Genomic DNA, 14,295 nt, shown 5'->3' with positions numbered 1-14,295 from the left:
GAGAATAGCACACACACACACACATACACACACACACACACACACACACACACACACACACACACACACACACACACACACACACACACACACACACACACACACACACACACACACACACACACACGCACACACACACAGATCATGAATAAAAATGGGTGGAACTCCACACCAAAGCGTCATTTCTGTTGCCCCTGTGTCCCTCTTCAAAGTTGGAGACGCAATGCAAATCAGTCTGCCCTTTCAAAAGTGTAGAGTGTAAAAAGGCATCTTAAACGTATCCAAAAATCAACCTTTTAATGTGCCTATTATATAGCCTGGCTCTCACGCAGACCCTTCGTGCTTCGTGCATCTTCGTTAAACGGTAACAACCATCGTGAGAACCAGGTTACCTATTATAGGGTGTCAGTACACAACATTTGGTGGAAATCCGTCCACACGATGAAATGGGCAAACAAAAAACTGGAAGGCATGGACTATAGCCGGACAGCAGGAGAGCAGGCACATTTGGCAGGCCGGGGCATATCTTTACACAGCTCCACTCTGGGTTACATGCAGGAAGGAGCGCCTGCTCAAGCTGAAAGTAGCTTACAATATCTGTCTCCGGATTCTCCCGAAGAAACCAAGAAGTACTAGAGCAAATGGGCTGTTCTGTACCTACATTCATGGCACTGTTGAGGAATCTCACCTTACGGTTTATGCCCAGGCTGGACTGCTCTACTGAGATCTGGTAGTACCTTCATCTGCTTCACTTTTTTAAATGTATATGGATGTGGTATCTTCTTTTGTACTCAACTTGCTCTCAACGGGCCCATCAAAGGGTCAGCTTTGTTTAGAGACAAATCAAGATTGCCACTGTCAAGCCAACTCTAACTCCACCTCTTTTTTCTGTTTCTGTTTCTTGGATCCTTGCAGAGGACGCTGCTAGTTACCTCTACTTCACTGGTGTGTCAAGATGAAGGATTATGAGGAAGCCATCACATTTTTAGGAGAATGGGGTCATTTTCAGAGACTGATTTTCATTGTCTTAAGTCTAAGTTACTTTCCCAATGGATCCACGTTTCTTTCAATGATCTTTGTGGGAGACACTACTCATCATCACTGTAGGGTTCCATCCCTGAACAGCAGCTATGGAGGACTGGGCTACAATCTGTCCATCCCGACTGAGGAGCTGAAAGGGGAGACCATCCTGAGTTGCTGCAGACGCTACACTGAACAGAAAGACTCTGACTCTGTCTATAGCAATGACACAGAGGGCTGTGTGGATGGCTGGGTTTTTAGCAAGGACAGATATGTGTCCACTATTGTCACTGAGGTGAGTCTATGACCTTAACTTCCATGTTGGTACTGGGTAAGAAATGTGTGAAAAGTGAAATGGGTGCAGATTATATATTTGATCATATTATGTATGTCATCTTCAGGTGGCACAATAAATAAAACCACATATAACACATTATGATTTTAAATGAATGTGCTCGTGCACTTATTTGCCTGTTCTGCAAAACTGATTTCCACGTTATCTTCCACAGTGGAATCTGGTGTGTGATGATGCATGGAAGGCTCCTTTCACATTAACTGTGTACTTCTTCGGAATGCTGGTTGGTTCTTTTTGTTCAGGCATTTTTTCAGACAGGTGAGGCCTCAATGTTTACTTTAACCCATACACTGGTTTCATTCATGTGCACACACATTCTAACTCGTTCTTGGGTTGACGACGCCACATTTATCAAAACAAGTTTGGTTTAAAATCCTTTTCAAAGCAATTCTTATGTCTATTGTCACAAAGCACGCCAAGGATAAAATAGGCATCTGGGTTTACCACTTAAATACTACACAAAGGCAGTAGAAATCCACTCATACTACTGAAGACTATCCTGTTGGTAGTATGTTAACCTTTAATTTGTTAACTGAGTTAATGTCCAGTCTACTACACTGGGGAAAACAATGAGTAGTTGTAATTTATTTACTTCAGGATAACTTCTATTGTCATCTATCTTTGGTTATTACATATTCATATTGGCATATGAATGAGTCCAATATCAGTTATAGTTACCGCCCTGTATATTTTGTTTCTGTAAGCTTTCAAACTAAAACTGATTGTTATATCACAATTAAAAAAAAATGATTAGTACCCACTGACTTGTGAACATTGCTGCAAAAGCAGTTCTTTGCGTTTAAAATCAGTTCAGTTTAGAGCTCTTTGTAGCTTGAATGCATTTCATCTTTCAGTTCAGGCATGATATGTATGGGTTTTTTGAAAAAGGTTCACAAACTTTGTCTTCTTTAACTTTAAGTTATTTTTCTCTTTTTACTCATACATTGGTGTTTCGACCTTGCGGTCTTGCGGAATATGAGGAAGACCAAAAGGTTGAAACGTTATGATGCCAATGAATGAATAAAAGAAGAAAAAATCCAAAGGAGTGTGCAAAGCTTTTTTCAAAAAGCATAATTTTTTGGTTCAGCACTAGGAACTGTGCCCAAGAAAAGCCACAACTGGCCTGGGTGCCTATAGTAGGCCTATATCTGGATCACCAGAGGTGGGCCTATGGATCACATCCCTCCATAGTATGAACAAAGATGCACATGGTAAGGTGTGAATTAGAAGTGATAGCAGAGTAGCCTGGCCTTCTCACCCGTTAGCTCCAGTCAATTTGCCTTCCCCTTCACATGACATGGGAGAGATTATTCTTGTTGTCAAACAACCGACTAATCAGCAAGCGCTGAGTGACTGGGTAAAATCAAAGGAACATTAGAGACTGCAACAGACGTAAATCCTCCCACCAATAATTGTGTCTCAAATTGGTCGTTCCAGAAATGATCACCAATCATATTCATAACATATTAAACCCTCTGTTTATGTCGCTTCCCAGGTATGGCAGGAAGATCACTTTCTTCTCTGCAAAGACCCTGCAGACTCTCCTCAGCTTACTCCTGGCTTTCTCTATCAGCTGGGAAATGTTCTGTGTGGTTTACTTTGTTTTTGGAGTAATGTATGCCTCTGCGTCCAGTTGCTTTGTACTCGGTATGTCAGCATTGCTCAAACACCTCTGTGTCAGAACACACTCAGGAAAATTCACAAACTGTGATGCAGTCTAATAAGCCTTGATGTTAAATAATTTATTTCCTTACATATGGCAATACAGGCCACTATAATTGTTGATATTTTTCCTTTGTCTGCTAGGCTCAGAGCTCCTCATTAAATCAGCACGTGAGACTTTTGGGATTCTGGGTATTGGCCTAGCCCACTCCACTGGCTTTGCTGTCCTGCCACTCTTTGCGTACCTCATTCGGGATTGGAGGACACTGCAGATAGGACTGTCACTGATTGGCTTTCTATATCTCCCCTTCATTTGGTAGGTCTCTAAGCACGCAAGTGCATGCACGCGCACAAACACACACACACACACACACACACACACACACACACACACACACACACACACACACACACACACACACACACACACACACACACACACACTATGTTTGATAAAGTATTATTCCATAGTTAGGTAACAGGTTCCATAGGTAGCCTAGGTAAGGCCAGGTAGTGGAGTAACTGTAAAGTGCTAGTGCATATTTAAGTGATGGATGGCTTGTGGGTAGGTGCTGTTCCTAAAGCTTGAGGATTGCATGGGATTCTGCGGTGCCTTCTCTCTGATGGTAAGAGTATGAATCGATGGTGAGCTGGATGAGTAGGCCTAGGGTCAGAGATGATATCTTGGCTTTATCTCACAGTGACATTAAAAAAACATAATGTAGCAGGACGCACCTGCGTTGGTGACATTCTGATAATTGATTGACAGCAAGTAGGCGGACTTAAGGTTATATACCTGGGGAGAACGTTCTTCCTGTGCTGGCGTCTTCCTGTCAGACCGCTTGGGTTGGCAGACCCTGGTGTTGCCCGAGGTCATGAATGTGTAGGCCTAGTGTTTGGCGTGTCGTCGTGAATCTGTGTGTGACATTGCGAGAAGAGCGTTGTGAAGTGAACAGGTAATCGAGACCAGGTAGCCTGGTAATGGGAAGCCTGTGTGATGTGGTGGATCGCCAACGCTGTCTTATGTGAACTATGCGTGCGTTATAAGTTCACACTCCCGCAGGACCAGGACCCGGTGGTGCCATATATCTGCTGTTTTGCCAGAAGAGGATTTTGTTTTATTCCATTTGTTTGATTCCCTGTGCGTGTGACTGCAACCTGTTTGCTCAAATTGTTAAAGCCAGCGGGTTGGCTGTATTGGTTACTCAGCCTTCCCCGCCCCCCTGTGAATGTTTGTGCGTCTGCATGCTCTGACCGTCCAAATTAGCAGGTGCAGCTTCCAGTGGCTGCACGCAGTGTACACCTCGACGCACTAATCCGTGTGCTGTGTTTAATTATATATATATTTCCTTTTTGCTGTGTTTTGCATGTTTGTTTAACTATAGTTTGCAGTGTTTCTTTGACTTTCATTTGTTTTGTAATTTGTGTGCATTTCTGTTTTCTCTTAGTTTGCCCTTATTTATTTCTTTTGTTTGGGGATAATAGTGGCAGCGTTCGCTATTGGTTCTGGCCAGCCTTCTTAACGGCTCAGTGTGCTGTCAGTTAACTGTTGATGTGAATGTGAGTGAGTCTTGTCCCTGCTCGTTTTGCACATGCTGTTCTATTTATTCATAATGCCTATATTTTATACAAATAATTGAAATAAGAATAAACTGTTGTAATTGTGGGATCCCTGTCTCTGTCTCCGTACTAAGAACCTGTGTTGCCTTTCTTTTGAGTAAGGTAATTATTGGTGGTAGACTTTCACGTCTACCCCTGGCGTAGGCGCTACAAACCCTGAAACGTCCACTCTGCTACAATAATAAATCCTAGTGCATTGCCAATGTATGCATTCAATATATTTTTAGGGCTTTTGTGCCATCATTAGTGATATGACCGTGAGAGAGGGACAGGAAATGAGTGGAGAGAGAGAGTCGGGGAAGTACTGACAAATGACCCGGGCAGGAATCGAACCCGGGTCGCCGGCCCAGTGCTCTACTATTAGGCCATGGTAGGGCCATCATTGTATGTTTTAGAATCCATACTGAAAGCATGTGATTCCGATCCCCTCAGGTTCATCCCAGAGTCCCCCCGCTGGCTCATCACTCAGGGCCGGTTGCAGGAGGCCGAGGCCATCATTCGAGCTGCTGCCAAGAGGAACGGTATCACTCCCCCAGAGAACATCTTCCGGCTGGAACACAGGGCCATCACTGAGGTGACTCGGACTAGAAACCAGTTGCGTAATGAATGATTTAGTACAGTCTCGTTTCTCTTTGTTTGGTAATCTGGGTCATTAGTAGGCTAGAAGTTCAGACCCTACTCTCTGCAGGTGCCACATAGCCAAGCTCGGCATCAATACGAGCATTCTGACTTTCCGAGTGACTGCTGAGGCTGTTGCTGACCCATCATACCTCATTATCATAAATGAAGACCAGTGTCAAACTATTGTTTTTCAAAAATAAATCCTGTTGTTATATAATATGATGCGATTTAGGGTGCCTCCACACACCTTGTTGAGACACTGCTACTTTGTGTTGTGTGAGTGGCAAGCAAGCTGGGCACATTGTCACCACTATCCGAACTGGGTAATACGCTATTTTTAGATGAGATCCAATAAAATCAATGTTGATCCATGCCATTTCCAGATCCTGGTCAGAGCCGATTGGCACCAGCTCTAAGTTGTTCAGAGCCCCAATGTTAAATATGGTGTTTACTCTGAATTGGCTGAATTAAGAAGCGCAATGAGACTTGCAACAGTCACTAAAAGTGATTGCATCCATTGAAAGTGATTGCACACAAAAAATCACGAGCATTGTTTGTGACTCAAGTTGTTGGCAGTGCCTGGACCAGAATGGGTCAGTTTGAGAACAAGTGGTGATAAAGCAGTAATATATCTGTAATGCGATTCAAATTGTGTATTCAGCACATTTTTTGAGACAGCCGGCATGTAATACCGCCATTAAACATATTAATTAAGTACTTAGTACTTTGTAACATGCATTTTAATATATTTCATCGCTTCTATTTTCTGCAATATAAGTAGCATAAAAATGTTGCTCTTAATTAGTAGAGTAGAGTAGAGTAGAGTAGAGTAGAGTAGAGTAGAGTAGAGTAGAGTAACTTTATTGATCCCCAGGGTGTCCAGTAGCTTACATAAATACACAAATACACAAATGCCCACATGGACAAATTAAAATTGAAGTAAAAATAAAAAGGTAATTGTGCAACAAAAAACATTCTGTGAGTTGGGATAGACAATGTGAAAAAAAACATACTCTGTCAGTTGAGGTAGAGAAGCTTAACATGACCTGGAAAGAGTGTTGGCAGATACATGTATGATATAGTATAGTGATGTAGAAGTAGGTGAAATAAGTATTTCAAGGAAAACATGGTAGAACATACATAAGGTGCATGAAGACAATGGGTTAAAATGATCATAAAGCAGGCAATTTACAGAGTATGATAGGGAGAAAATTTCTCACGTCACAGTCAAGTACAGGTAAGTGTATTGGACAATCACACACACACACACACACACACTAAAGGGCTCTGCATACTTCACGTGCGCACTTTGGCGCGTTTGGCGCGAGAACCATTAATGACGTCATCACTTGCGCCAGACTATTCATACTTCAGAAGCGCCCTTACAGGCTTTCGCTCGCATTGTCGGAAGTGCCCTCTGCTGTTCATGAGAGAAACGGCAGTATCTTTCGCAACTCGCAGCGTGAGTTCTACGGATGTATAAAATAGAAAGCCAAACACGGCTGCTGTAGGGCTACTGAACGTCTGACTTGTGACTTACCACATTGAAACATATATTTTTTGTTGTAGCCTACATTGCCAGATCATTCCAAGACCATGTGAGAGCATTGTTCTGGCGGCAGAATTTATAAATAGATCGCCGAACACAACGTGCTTCTGAACAAAGTAAACAATTGTTTCACTGAACAACATTTAAGAGAGAAGATAAAATAACTCTCTAGGACATTTTATTATCCTCAAAATGATGCAGGATCCATTCTGTAGTAGCCTACAGTAGTTGTAGCCTCTCTTCGCAACTCCTGCTTTGTCTGCCTGCATGGTCGCTGGTGGCGCACGGCAAGTTACAAAAAATGTGGGGTGCACGACGTCGCGCCACGGCAGCTCGCGCCACGGCGTGTGACGTCATTTTGGGTCACGTGACGGCGCGAGTGAGGTCGCGAGTGAAGTATGAAGGAGGGTAGCGCCAGTCACGACAAGTATGAATCCCCCTTTAAGAGGTTCCCCAGAAACTGGGTCAGCTCCGCCATATCAGTCTTTGCTTGTGATAAGCAGGAATACAAGTGTCTTTTTATTATGTCTTTATTTTGTCTTTTTCAGGAAACTGTGTGTGAATCCAGTGGTCAAGATAAGTTCACTTGGCTGGATCTCATAAAAACTGTAAATATGCAAAATATCACAGTCATAAACATCACCATCTGGTAAGATTTTCATAAAGTGTCATAGAGTTTGTTTTGTGTAATGCTACAGTACATCAGTGTATTCAGTATTATGCTGTGTCTTATAAAAATTAAATGTCATTGTATTTATTTTGTCCAATGGCATCTGCATAATTGGTCTTACAATAATAAATTTCTACAGGACAACCATAACCCTGACATTCTACGGCCTGTCCTTTAACACCTCCAATCTGGATGGGGATCCTTATCGCAACTGCCTCATTTCTGCTGCCACAGAATATGTTGGTTTCACTTTCATATGGCTCACCGCGCGTTATGCTCCTCGACGCATCATTCTATCATCTTTTCTTCTCCTTGGAGGGGCTTTCCTGCTGCTTATACAGCTTGTGCCTGAAGGTTTGTATGATAAAGCTTACGGAAACCACATTGTCTCCATTCACAATTTTTTTCTATTTTGGCCTGGATGATGAAGATTTTTACCAAAAAAAGTTATTTTGGTCCTAAATACATCTTGTGGTCCATTTCTTTATGTGTCCTAGAGCTCAGTGGGTTGACGGTCACCTTGGCAATGACAGGAAGATTGGTTGTGACTGGGGCCTCCATATTCGTCAATGTCTGTTCCATGGAATTCTTCCCCACCGTTGTGCGCAATATGGGATTAGGCGTTTGCGACATGGCGGGCAGAGTCGGCAGTGCGGCCTCGCCGTACATTGCCCATACTGGTAATATCTTGACAAACGGCTAATATGTCCTCCATATTTATTTTGCTCAATACATATGTACATAATATTTTTTTTTTTTCTTTTAGGCACATATAACAAGACGCTACCTTTTATTCTGATGGGCACAATGTCTTTATTCTCTGGCTGTCTGAGCCTGTTGTTACCAGAGACAAAAGGTGAAAAACTCCCAGAAGTCATTAGCCAAGTCAAACCTCTTCAGTGGTGAGTAGGGATACAATGCTTAAGCCATGCCATTGTATTTGTGGTAGGCTATTAATAGATTATTTCACCAGAGGTTGTTTTTCTGATTTATTTTTCAGGTGTAGCCACAAGAAGAGGTTTAGTGAACCAAATGGTCTGGATGAAGATGTGCAGCAGCATTTGAGGGATGAACAAACATCCACAATACAATGAGGCTGTCTGCTGCCAAATTTGGAGACTTTTTTACACATTCAGCACCAACTGTTTTGTATCTGTAGACCTTGTGTACATTCCAATGGTCCTTACACACTGCATTTTGCCTTTTGCATTTTGATCATCTTCTATGAACTCTATAAAAGATGACATGAACTGAACCTGGGCTGCTTGTGTCAACTTCGAGGAGCATGTGGCTTTGAATATTTTCATAGGAGCGCCCCCTATTGACTTCCTGAAAGTTCACACTGAATGCAGCCCAGGAGGTCAGGTCTCTTACAGAATCTGACGACCTGGGCTGCATTACACATTTTAGGGCTTCAAAAGGCCAAGTGAGAGAGAGAGCACAAATGTTTGATTCCTGTTATGATGACCTTCAAACCAAAATACGTTTTTATTTGTGTAGATTCAAAACATTGAAATATACATTTTCTCCAATGAGAATGACACATGGGAATCCCTTGATCTTAGTACAATTTAACTACAGAGTATTTCTCTCTTTTCAATTAAATTTGACAAAGGAAAAACATTCAGAACATACTGTATGTTCTCTATAACTGACAGCAAAACATTGGAATTCAAATTTCCTTTGTGGTGCTATTTTTATTCCGGCACATCATATATGTTAAATACTGCATCTGGAACACTTCCAATGTCCTTCAAGGCAGCCGTTACAAAGCTTTCACTCAAAACACTAATATGCACTCAAAACTTCCACAATAAACAAATGTGGCCTCCATCCAATGTACCATGTATGGACACAAATGGGTGACAAAGTCGATTTTAATTAACAAAGAGCCTCAAAACAGCCATTTTCCTCCAGGTGTGCATGCTAATGTCAGCACTGGGAGATATTAGGGATTTAAACGGTTCATGATTCAATTTAGACCAAATTTAGACCATCCCACTGGACTTAAGTTCAGTCTTTCACCCAGTTGATATTTCACAACATAATCAGTGAAACCATGTACTGGATTTCCAAGAAGTGTGAAGTTTTTGGGGTTGAGTGAGCCCAAAGTACAATGATTTCTACACAGGTGCACTCTGACAGTGACTTTATAAAGCACCTCTGCACCGCTAATGTCATCTGCTTGCCCCAGCTTCCAGCATTCAGTGCCTTTTACAATCAAGTCATTGGAATGCAACCCCAATGTGACACTTTGTCTGTGGTGAGCTGAGCTGTGATAAATAATGCACCACTCTTGTTCAATTATGCCTGTGGTCAAAAGATGGATTAAAAAGGTAGGGGAAAATGTAAAAAAAAAAATTATGCAATATTTTCCGGTGTTAATTACCAAGAAATATGTCAGTTTTCCACTTCCATTAATATTTACCACGCTATCCATTTTAAGTATTCCTACTGCCTTCATTTATATGAAAAGTTGTCCAACTCCCACATGCATGCACCATCTCGAACTTCACGGGAAACACCCATATCATCCCATCAATAAGTGTGAAGAAGAGAAAGAGAAAAGAGAATGCTGTTTTTTATGCTTCTTCTGCTATTCTATTTTAATATTTTATATTAGTGGTGGGTAATGACCATGGGATTACAATTCGATGTGCATCACAATACACATGCCAAGATGCAATACAATCACCATACATTGTGATTCACATATTATTGTGATGCATTGCGATTTTTTCTTCAGTAAATGTGTGGAAATACAGCTTACTTGCCAGTTGCCGTGTAACATTCATATGTCAATTTATTTTATTTTCAAAAAGACATTTGGGAGATTACAATAAAAAGATTTCATACTCTCTAGTGGAAAAAAACAACCAGTGGAATGACCGGAAGAGCTCGGGACACTCGGGATGTGTTTAGGGACCCTCCATGTAAGTGTGATGTTTTTAAAATTATACAGTAAGAGCTTTAAATTCAGTCCGTTGTTAGGTTATACTTGCATCCTCTGCAGCTAAACTCCTTATAGTGTCAGCAGGTCCTCTGCCCATAGGCCATTTAAAAAAAAAATAGACTGCTCTTTCAGGTTCCTCTCTGTGAACAAGTTGAACACCTTTTTTCTTAATTTTTTTTGTTCCACCATTTCCTTCCCATGTTATCTTTTTCATTCTATTCTTGTATTGTCTTTTTATGAAAAACATTATTTTATTTTATGAATTAGCTAACTTGTTTGGCAAGCCAGTTTGATATAAAGCAGGTGGCTCCATTCCTTACCACAAAATTGCACATTGTATGATGCAAAAGCAATGAAAAGAGTGAAAATGAAATAAAAGAATGTGCAAATGAAAAGCAAACACAAACAAAGAGAAATACACTTAAAACTGAACATTGTCTTACACTTGAAAACCACTGAGGCTTGCTGAAAAAAACCTGCCTCATTTCCCTGGATGAAAAAGGTAATATTGGCATGAAAGAACAAAAGTAATTGGCACAGTAATGAGGTATACATTTACTGTTGCTGAGCCCCACAGAGAGAGAGGAGAGTAGTGTGGGTTAAGCTTAATTACAGAACAATAACGCAGCAAGCAGCCGCTCCTCTCACCTCATCTGCTGTGGACTATCACTGGCCCCCAAAATTAATTCAGCCTTCACATCACCAGACCACCAATCTCTCTTTCTCTCTCTCTCTCTCTCTCTCTCTCTCTCTCTCTCTCTCTCTCTCTCTCTCTCTCTCTCTCTCTCTCTCTCTCTCTCTCTCTCTCTCTCTCTCTCTCTCTCTCTCTCTCTCTCTCTCTCTCTCGCCCCTCTATCTATAATGTGGCTTTTCAGGATTGGAAATGACCAGCCCGTAAATTTGCCATGGAATTCCAATCAGCAATGTGCAGTACTTCCTTGAGGCGGCATGGAGTCGTATTCATATTTGATGAAGCAGCAGCTATAGCCAACGCCAGCAATGAGCTCCCATCATGCAGATACACAGAAGTCTATAAGGGGAGAGACAGACTTAATGAAAATGAAGGGAAGAATAAATTAATAGAAAGGAGTTACAGAGAGAGAGAGAGCAAGGAAGAGTAAGAAGATAAAGAGAGAGAGAAAGCAAGAAAAGAACAGAGGAAGTAAGAGAATCATAGATAAGAGACAGGCAAGTTGGCTAGGGGGAAATGTTGGATAGAATGGGAGAGGTGAAAGAAGACTGAAACTAAAAGAAAAGATAGCAGTGAGCGAACGAGGGAGTGAGTAAGTACGGAGGAGTGCCAATGAGTGGCTGGTGACTATATAGCGCTTTAGATTCCCAGGAGCCGGCTGCTACGCTTCCTTCACACAGCCATGAAATGTCAGCCTTTTCAGACGCCACTCCAAAATTGAGCAGCAAACTCCTCTTGACCTCAGGCTATATAGAAAAAGGAGCAAACCGCTTTCGAGAGAGAGAGAGAGAGAGAGAGAGAGAGAGAGACAGAGAGACAGAAGGAGAGAGACAGAGGGAGAGAGAGAAGAAGAAAAAGAGAGAAAGAGAGGGAGGGGAATGGAGGGAGGAAAATGCCTTGTCATTTCCACACAGCAGAGAGCAAACTAATCTGTGAGGCTTTGCTGAAGTGTGGGAAGGTGAAGAGGGTGTATACGCCTGAGTAAGGTTGTTGTGAATCAGTGTGTGTGTGTGTGCATGTGCGCACGCATGGGTGTGTGCGTGCTTGCTTGCGTGCGTGCGTGCGTGTGTATGTGCCAGCCACCACACATGAGCAGTCAGGGAGCAAATTGCTTTCATGTTAAGTAAGCGCCTTCCCCACCAGTGAGATTGAATGAAATTCCCCCGTTAAGCTTAAAAGTAGGGATGTCAACAATTAATCGATTAATCAACTTCAGCTGATGAAAACGTTTTAAAAAAATGAATTGCAACTAATCGCCAACTGGACTGGCGAGAGTATAGGTAATGGGCATGACAAAGTGTGTGTGAAGGGGATGAAAGAATATAAATAGCAATAAATTTGACTTTAGAATGTTATGTCATTTTCATTTTCCTTCTAAATTTTTTTTGGGGGGGGGAAATCGCTGCTTATCAATCAATCGTAAGTTGATCAATAAGGTCAATCAACTAACAATGAATCAATAATTTGTATCCCAACATAAAAGTGATAATACAGTATGCAATCAGATCATTTTACATTCCACTCATAGCACAAAAAGTTCTATCCATCTATCTGTCTCTCATCCACCCATCTATCCATCACATATCCACCCCACTGTGGCTGTTCAATCTCATCCATAATACACACTGACAGGAGGAAGTGTTCTATCATATACAGTACCAGCACATGCACACACGCACAACACAGCACATGCACGCGCATCCACACACACACGTGTGCGCATACACACACACACATACACACACACACACACGCACACACACACACACACAGGATACCACCCCCATCCATCCATCACCTGTCCTTTTCTGAAAAATCATCTTCACAACCTGCTGCTGCCTCACTCTCACCCTCATTTGTGAACACACATGCACACACAGACACACACAGACACACACCTCTACCAAAGTATGTCAAGATACTACCCATCCATCTATCACCTGTCCTGTAGGACATTTTCTGAAAAATCATCCTCGAAACCTGCTGCCGAGCTCTCACCCATACTTCACGAACGCGCACGCACACACGTGCGCACACACGCACACACACACCCCCATTCCTCCAGATGACGGGTCCTATCTCTGCCAAGGCAGCCTGCTCCTCCATCACCTGTAGTGAGAAGTGAGGGTGGAACATTTTTGGAGAGAAATGACGAAAAATGAATAACACGTACACCCATCTACCTCTCACTTTCTCCTTTCTCCTTGTCTTTCTCCATATTCCAGTCTTCCATCATTACATACTTTCCCTTCTCTCTCCCTCTGTCCCACCTCTTTCTCTTCCTCCATGAATCTCTGTCCCCTTCCACCCTTTCTCTCTCCTCCCTTTCTCTCTTTTTTCTCCCTTCATTCCATCATCCATCTCTCTACTTTCCATCCCCCGCTCCATCTTTTTTTCCTACATCACTCCCCTCTCTCTTAATCTTCCTCCCCTGGCAGTCGGCTCAGGAGGGGAGGAAGGACGTGTGACTCCATCAGGGAGAAACACCTTCAGTCACCTTCAGCTTCACAGCACCCAGATACACGTCACCTCATTACACTAGAGGGGGGGGGGAGGAAGAGGAAGGGGAAGCGAGAGAGCGAGAACAAGAGAGTGAGAGAGAGTGAGAGAGAGAGAGAGGAGAGAGACAGAGAGAGTGAGAGAGAGAGAGAGAGAGAGAGAGACAGAGACAGAGACAGCGATGAGGAGAGGGAGTGGGAGAGAGAGAGAGAGAGAGAGAGAGAGAGAGAGAGAGAGAGAGAGAACAAGAGAGTGGACAGAGGAGGGAGAGAGAGAGAGAGAGAGAGAGTGAGAGAGAGAGAGAGAGACAGAGAGAGGAGAGAGAGAGAGAGAGAGAGAGAGAGAGAGAGAGAGAGAGAGAGAGAGAGAGAGAGAGAGAGAGAAGAGACAGACCCAAGAGAGAAGAGAAGGAGGGAAAAAGAAAGAGGAAGACAGACAGACATGAGACGTGTGTGTGTGTGTGTGTGTGTGTGTGTGTGTGTGTGTGTGTGTGTGTGTGTGTGTGTGTGTGTGTGTGTGTGTGTGTGTGTGTGTGTGTGAGAGAGAGGAGAGAGAGAGAGAGAGAGAGAGAGAGAGAGAGAGAGAGAGAGAGAGAGAGAGAGAGAGAGAGAGAGGGATGGCGATGGAGAGTGGAGATGGAGAGAGAGAGGCATGA

At 42.7% G+C, this 14,295-nt stretch overlaps 1 protein-coding gene across 1 annotated transcript; it reads left to right on the top strand.

The window, feature by feature from the left end:
• The first annotated feature begins 955 nt into the window (after positions 1-955).
• LOC134439901 (organic cation/carnitine transporter 2-like) lies at positions 956-8,641 on the top strand. Its single transcript, XM_063189815.1, has 11 exons — positions 956-1,315; positions 1,530-1,633; positions 2,871-3,022; positions 3,182-3,353; positions 5,090-5,231; positions 5,877-5,890; positions 7,396-7,476; positions 7,637-7,851; positions 7,995-8,177; positions 8,264-8,399; positions 8,498-8,641. The coding sequence occupies exons 1-11, from the start codon at positions 956-958 to the stop codon at positions 8,589-8,591; spliced, it is 1,653 nt and encodes a 550-aa protein (XP_063045885.1). The 3' UTR covers positions 8,592-8,641.
• Positions 8,642-14,295: the final 5,654 nt, after the last annotated feature.

The sequence above is a fragment of the Engraulis encrasicolus genome, chromosome 23 (genome assembly GCF_034702125.1).
Source record: "Engraulis encrasicolus isolate BLACKSEA-1 chromosome 23, IST_EnEncr_1.0, whole genome shotgun sequence".
Lineage (NCBI taxonomy): Eukaryota > Metazoa > Chordata > Actinopteri > Clupeiformes > Engraulidae > Engraulis > Engraulis encrasicolus.
The sequence above is the reverse complement of the archived record's forward strand: the minus strand, read 5'-3'. Positions and strand labels throughout refer to the sequence as shown.

Coding starts and splice junctions, on each gene's coding strand:
- LOC134439901 (XM_063189815.1), top strand. CDS start 956: ATGAAGGATTATGAGGAAGCCATCACATTTTTAGGAGAATGGGGTCAT. Junction 1,316..1,529: donor TGTCCACTATTGTCACTGAG/GTGAGTCTATGA, acceptor TATCTTCCACAG/TGGAATCTGGTGTGTGATGA. Junction 8,400..8,497: donor CAAGTCAAACCTCTTCAGTG/GTGAGTAGGGAT, acceptor TTTATTTTTCAG/GTGTAGCCACAAGAAGAGGT.